A 6,931-nucleotide genomic window follows, 5' to 3' on the forward strand; every position below is an offset into this window, starting at 1 on the left:
AGAACAATGCTGAGGGAGCGCCGCACTGTCGGAGGGTCAGTGCTGAGGGAGCGCCGCACCGTCGGAGGGTCAATGCTGAGGGAGCGCCGCACTGTCGGAGCTGTTGTTATTCGGATGTAATATGAATGTGAGGGAGTTTTTAACTCTCTCATACCCAGATGTGACTAAGCGATGTGTTAGTTACTGTCAATATGCCCCTGCCCCATGTCCTGTTCTCTCTGCAGTCTGTAAGAAACGTGGGAAATTGATGGGATTACTTCGGAACTTCATAAAGTCTCGTCCCAGTCGCCAGAAGCTGAAGCAGCGAGGAATTCTGAAGGAGAGAGTTTTTGGATGTGACCTCGGAGAGCACCTCTTGAACTCCGGCCTGGATGGTACTCCCCACGCCCCAAACCACTGCTGACCATCCCAGACTGACTGCCCTTCCCACACCACCACTGACCCCTTCGACTTGGTACTGACCTTCTTGACCTCACTCTGACCCCCGCAACCTCACTCTGACCCGCAACCTCACGTCGATCCCAATCACTGTCCGAGTGCCTGTCTCTCTCTCGTTCACTCCAACCCCCGCCCTCAGTCAGTCTCTGAGTGTCTGATCCTCTATTGGTCACTCTCTGACCCTCTGTCTGTCACCCTCTGAGTCTCTGATGCCCAGTCCGTCGCCCTTCAATCCTCTCTCGGTCACTCTGAGTGTCTGACCCCCCCTTGCTCACTCTCTGAGTCTCTGACGCTCCCTCAGTCACTCTCCCACCCTCGCTCAGTCACTCTCCAAGTGTCCGACCCTACCTCAGTCACTCTCCAAATCTCTGATCCTCCCTCTGTCACTTTCGGAGTCTGCGATCCTCCCTCTGTCACCTTCCAAGTACCCGACCCTCCCTTTGTCCCTCTCCGAGTGTCCAACCCTCTCGTTGGTCACTGTCCAAGAGTCTGACCCTCCCTCAGTCACCCTCCGAGTGTCTGACCCTCCCTTGGCCACTCTCTGACCCTCCCTTGGCCACCCTCCATGTCTACAACCCTCCCTCAGTCACCCTCCGAGTGTATGACCCTCTTTTGGTCACTCTCTGACCCTCCCTTGGTCACCTTCCGAGTGTCTGACCCTCTAACTGTGCTCCTGTCTCTCTGCAGTGCCTCAGGTATTGAAAAGCTGCTCCGAGTTCATTGAGGAATTTGGGATCGTCGATGGGATTTACCGAGTGTCCGGAATCTCATCCAATATCCAAAAACTACGGTAAATGCCCTCATGCCTCACCACAATCCATCTCCTCACACTGCTCTGCTCCCCCTTCACGGAGGGTTTAAACACGTCTGGCGGGGGCAGTGGGACTGTAAGCTGTAGGAAGACAAGAGTGAAAGGTGAAACTAGTACAGAAGGTAAAGTGAGCAAATTAAAAAGACAAGAGTACGACTGAGATTGAGGGAAGAGTGGTGAATTATTTATTTCAATGCAAGGGTCCTGACAGGTAAGACAGATGAACCCAGGGCGTGGATGGGTACATGGGACTAGGATATCATAGCGATTACAGAGACCTGCCTGAGGGAGGGACAGGACTGGCAGCTCAGTGTTCCAGGGTACAGATGCTATAGGAAGGGGAGGCAAGAGATGAGGGCGAGTGGCGTTTTTGATTAGGGAGAACATCATGGTAATACTGAGAGAGGACATTCCTGAGGGATCGTCCAGTGACACTATATGCATGAAACTCCACAATAAGAAAGGGTTGATTACTTTGATGGTCTTCAGTAGACAGTGGGAAATTGAGGAACCAATATGTAGGGAGATTGCAGATAGCTGCAAGAATAATAGGGTTGTAATAGTCAGTGATTCTAACTTTCCTAACATGAACTAGGGCTGCTGCAGTGTTAAGGGTTTGGATGGGGAGGAATTTGTTCAGCGTGTTCTAGAAAACATTCTCAAACAAGATGTAGATGGCCCTATTAGAGAAGGGGCTAACCTCAACCTTCTTTTGGGAAATAAGGCAGGGCAAGTAACAGAATTGTTTGTGGGGGAGCACTTTGGGACCAATGAGCATAATTCCATTAGTTTTAAAATAGCAATGGAAATGGATAGGCCTGGTCTACAAGTTAAAGTTCGAAATTAGGGCAAGGCCAATTTTGATGGTCTTAGACAGGAACTCTCAAAAGTCCCATTTCTGAAGAAGGGTCCCAACCCGAAATGTCAACTTTCCTGCTCCTTTGATGCTGCCTGGCCTGCTGTGTTCCTCCAGCTCCACACTGTGTTATGTCTGACTCCAGCATCTGCAGTTATTACTATCTCTGAACTCTCAAAAGTTGATTGGGGCGTGCTGTTTGCAGGCAAAGTGGGAGGCTTTCAGAAGTGAGTTACAGGGTTCAGGGCCAGTATGTTCCTTTTAGAGTGAAAGGCAAGGCTGGCACAAGTTGGGAGCGCTGGATGACTAGAGTTATTGAGGCTCTGGTCAAGAAAACGAATGAGGCATATGTCAGGTATTTGGACAGCTGGGAACAAGTGAATCCCTTGAGGGGTGTGGGGGTATAGAAGTATACTCAAGAGGGAAATCAGGACGGCAAAAAGGGGACATGAGATAGCTTTGGCAGATATGGTTAAGGAGAATCCAAAGAGATTCTACAAATAGATTAAGGGCAAAAGAGTAACTAGGGAGAGAATAGAGCCCCTTAAAGATCAATGAGGCTGTCTATATGTGGAACCACAGGAGATGGGTGAGATACTAAATGAATATTTCTTGTCAGTATTGACTGTGGAGAAGTATCTAGAAGCTAAAGAAGTTGGAGAAACAAATAGTGCTATCTTGAAAAGAGTCCACATTACAGAAGAGGAGGTGCTGGAGATCTTAAAGTGCATTTAGGTAGATAAATCCCCAGGACCTGGTCAAGTGTATCCCAGGACATTATGGGAAGTGAGGGAAGAAATTGCTGGGCCCCTCGCTGAGATATTTGTATCATCAACAGCCACAGGTGAGGGCAGGAAGACTGGAGTTTGGCTAATGTGGTGCCATTATTTAAGAAAGGCTGTAAGGAAGAGCCAGGGAACTATAGACCGGCGAGCCTGACATCAGTGGTGGGTAAGTTGTTGGAGGCACAGGATGTCCATGTATTTGGAAAAGGCAAGGACTGATTAGGGATAGCCAGCATGGCTTTGTGCGTGGGAAATCGTGTCTCACTAACTTGAGTTATTTGAAGAGAGGACCAAGGAGATAGATGAAGGCAGAGTGGTAGACGTTGTCCACATGAACTTTATCAGGGCCATTGGGAAGGTCCCGCATGGGAGACTGGTTAGTAAAATTAGATCACATGGGATCCAGGGAGAGCTAGCCAACTGGATACAGAATTGGCTTGAAGGTAGGAGACAGAGGGTGGGGGTGGAGGGTTTGTGTTTTGGACTGGAGGCCTGTGACCAGCGGTGTGCCACAGGGTTCGGTGCTGGGTCCACTGCTTTTTGTCATTTATATCAATGATCTGGATGCGAACATGGGCAGCATGGTTAATAAGTTTGCAGATGACACCAAATATCAGTGGTGTAATAGACAGCGAAGAAGGTTACCTCAGAGTACAATGGGATCTTCAATAAATGGGCTGAAGGGCCGAGGAGTGGCAGATGGAGTTTAATTTAGATAAATGTGAGGTACTGCATTTTGGAAAGGCAAATCAGGGCAGGACTTATACACTTAATGGTAAGGTCCTGGGGAGTGCTGTCGAACAGAGAGACCTATGGGCCCTTGTGCATGGTTCCTTGAAAGTGGCAACTCAGATAGACAGGAAGTGAAGGAGGTGTTTGGTACGCTTTTCTTCATTGGTCAGTGCATTGAGTATAGGAGTTGAAAGGTCATATTACATTGGTACAGGACTTTGGTAAGGCCACATTTGGAGTACTGTGTACATTTCTGGTCATCCTTCTATAGGAAAGATAATATTGAACTGGAAAAGGTGCAAAAAAGATTTACCAGGATATTACTGAGGCTGGAAGGTTCGAACTATAGAGAAAGGCTGAATAGGCTGGGAGATTTTTTTCCCTGGAGCATTTGAGGCTGAGCGATGACTTTATAGAGGTTTATAAAATCAGGAGGGGCATGGATAAGGTAATAGCCAAGGTCTTTTTCCCAGGGTGGGGTGCCCAAAACCAGAGGGGCATAGGTTTAGGTGAAAGGGGAAAGATTTAAAAGGGACCTGAGGGGTAACTTTTTCACACAGAGGGTGGTGCGTGTATGGAACGAGCTGCCAGAGGAAGCGGTGGGGGCTGGTACAATTACAACATTTAAAAGGTATCTGGATGGGGACATGGATAGGAAGGGTTTAGAGGGATATGGGCCAAATGCTGGCAAATGGGACTGGATTAATTTAGGATAGCTGGTCAGCATGGAGAAGTTAGGCTGAAGGGTTTGTTTCCATGCTGTACGGCTCTATGACTGTCTCCTCGCTATCACACAGTTACTCAGTCACTCTCTCTCCATCAATGAATTTCTCTCAACTCCTTTCTCCATCCAAGGTGCACCTCTCATTGCCTTCCACCCTCATTCCTTACCCCTCACTCCCTATCACTGTCTGCCCTTCTCTTGCCCTCTGGTTTGACATATGGAACAATATCTATCTATGAGTAACACACTCTCTCCCTCTCTCTATCAGTAACTCTCTCTCTCTCTATCAGTAACTCTCTGACTTTCTCTATCAATCAATAACACTGTCTCTCTATCAGTGACACCCCTTCTCTCTATCAGTAACACTTTCTCTCTCAATCAGTAATACTCTCTCTCTATCAGTAACTCTCTTTCACTCTTTCTCTCTATTACTGACACTGTCTCTATCAGTAACACACTCTCTTTCTATCAGCAACACTTTCTCTCCATCAGTAATACACTCTTGCTATCAGTAACACACTCTCTCTCTCAATAACATTCTCTCCCCTGTCACTGTCTCTATCAGTAACACTCTCTCTCTCTCTCTCCCCTCCCCTCTCTATCACTCAATCAGTAACATTCTTTCTCTCTCTCTATCAGTAACACACTCTCCACTGCCCCCCTCTCTGTATGAGTAACACTCTCTATCTCTCTCTATCAGTAACCCTCTCTGTCTTTCTCTCAGGCACCAGTTTGATTCGGATCAGATTCCAGATTTGAGGAAGGGGATTTATCTGCAGGATATTCACTGTGTGAGCTCGCTCTGCAAGCTCTATTTCCGGGAATTACCGAACCCACTGCTCACTTACCAGCTGTATGACCCTTTCGCGGTGAGATCCTCAAATAGAACCCTCACCCTCCTCATTCCCCTCATTCCCAAACCCCTTCCCTCTGCCTCATCCCACTCCTCCCACCCCCCATCCTCTCCCCCTCCCCCCAGACCCCCCCCCCTCACTCCACTCCCCTCCCCCTCAAACCCCCTCCCCTCGCTCCCCTCTCCTCTCCCTCACTCCCACCTCCTCACTCCATTCTCCCCTCTTCCTCCTTAATACCCATCTCCTCCACTCCTCAGCCTATCCCTCACCACCGCCCCATTCCTTTGCCCTGTGCCTCACCCCTTTCTCTCTCCTTCACCCCCTTCCATCCTCTCTTTATTCCCCTCCTTCATATCCTTTCCCACTCCTTCAGCCCTCTGCCATCCTGGCTGTCTGGGAGCTGTCTGTGAATCTGTCTGGGATCTGTCTGTGATTCTGTCTGGGATCTGTCTGTGAATCTGTCTGGGATCTGTCTGTGAATCTGTCTGGGACCTGTCTGTGATTCTGTCTGGGATCTGTCTGTGATTCTGTCTGGGAGCTGTCTGTGAATCTGTCTGGGAGCTGTCTGTGATTCTGTCTGGGACCTGTCTGTGAATCTGTCTGGGATCTGTCGGTGATTCTGTCTGGGATCTGTCTGTGATTCTGTCTGGGACCTGTCTGTGAATCTGTCTGGGACCTGTCTGTGAATCTGTCTGGGAACTCGTCTGTCGGGATTATCTGTTTGGGGTTCTGTCCGGTCTATCTGAGTTGTCTGTCTGAGATCTGTCCGGCCTGTCTGTCCGGCCTCTCTGTCCGGGCTCTCTGTCCGGGCTCTCTGAGCGAGCTCTCTGTCCGGCCTGTCTGTCCGGCCTCTCTGTCCGAGCTCTCTGTCCGGGCTCTCTGTCCGGCCTCTCTGTCCGGGCTCTCTGTCCAGGCTCTCTGTCCGGCCTCTCTGTCCGGGCTGTCTGACCGGGCTGTCTGTCCGGGCTGTCTGACCGGGCTGTCTGTCTGGGCTGTCTGTCTGGGCTGTCTGACCGGGCTGTCTGACCGGGCTGTCTGTCTGGGCTGTCTGACCGGGCTGTCTGTCTGGGCTGTCTGTCTGGCCTGTCTGTCGGGGCTGTCTGTCTGGGCTGTCTGTCTGGGCTGTCTGTGTAGTCTGTCCAATTACCCCAGCACACCCCCATAGCTCACTCTGCTCCTTGCTGTTATTTTCCAGGACGCTGTGCGCTCACAGACCGTCGATGAGAGGCTCCTGAATGTTCACAATGTGATTCAGCAACTGCCCCCTCCTCACTACAGGACTCTCCACTTCCTCATGACACACCTCAACCGCCTGGCAAAACACAGTGCAGCAACTAACATGCACATCAAAAACCTGGCGATCGTGTGGGCTCCCAACCTGCTCCGGTGAGAGAGAGAGGGGGGGAGGGGACGCGGGGGAGACAGGGAGAGAGAGAGAGGTGGGCGGACACAGGGAGAGAGAGGTGGGTGGTGCAGAGGAGACAGGGGGAGAGAGGGAGAGAGAGGGGTGGGGGCAGACATGCTTTCATTCATCAGCCAGGGTATTGAGTACAAGAGTTGGCAGGTCATGTTACAGTTGTATAGGACTTTGGTTCGACCACATTTGGAATACTGCGTACAGTTCTGGTCGCCACATTACCAAACGGATGTGGACGCTTTGGAGAGGGTGCAGAGGAGGTTCACCAGGATGTTGCCTGGTATGGAGGGCACTAGCTATGAAAAGAGGTTGAG

General features: G+C 50.2%; 1 protein-coding gene across 1 annotated transcript in view; it reads left to right on the forward strand.

Annotated features, from left to right (window-relative positions):
• LOC109926167 (rho GTPase-activating protein 33-like) overlaps nt 1-6,586 on the forward strand; it is a gene marked incomplete at its 3' end in the record, with an annotated part of 8,204 nt that extends 1,618 nt beyond the window's left edge. The window contains exons 4-7 of the mRNA XM_048593989.1: nt 225-374; nt 1,126-1,228; nt 5,071-5,215; nt 6,396-6,586. Of these exons, the coding sequence (XP_048449946.1) occupies nt 225-374; nt 1,126-1,228; nt 5,071-5,215; nt 6,396-6,586 (589 nt within the window). The remainder of the gene's footprint in view (nt 1-224; nt 375-1,125; nt 1,229-5,070; nt 5,216-6,395) is intronic.
• Between the last annotated feature and the right edge of the window lie 345 nt (nt 6,587-6,931).

Source organism: Rhincodon typus, unplaced genomic scaffold (assembly GCF_021869965.1).
Source record: "Rhincodon typus isolate 14 unplaced genomic scaffold, sRhiTyp1.1 hic_rhity00005034, whole genome shotgun sequence".
NCBI lineage: Eukaryota > Metazoa > Chordata > Chondrichthyes > Orectolobiformes > Rhincodontidae > Rhincodon > Rhincodon typus.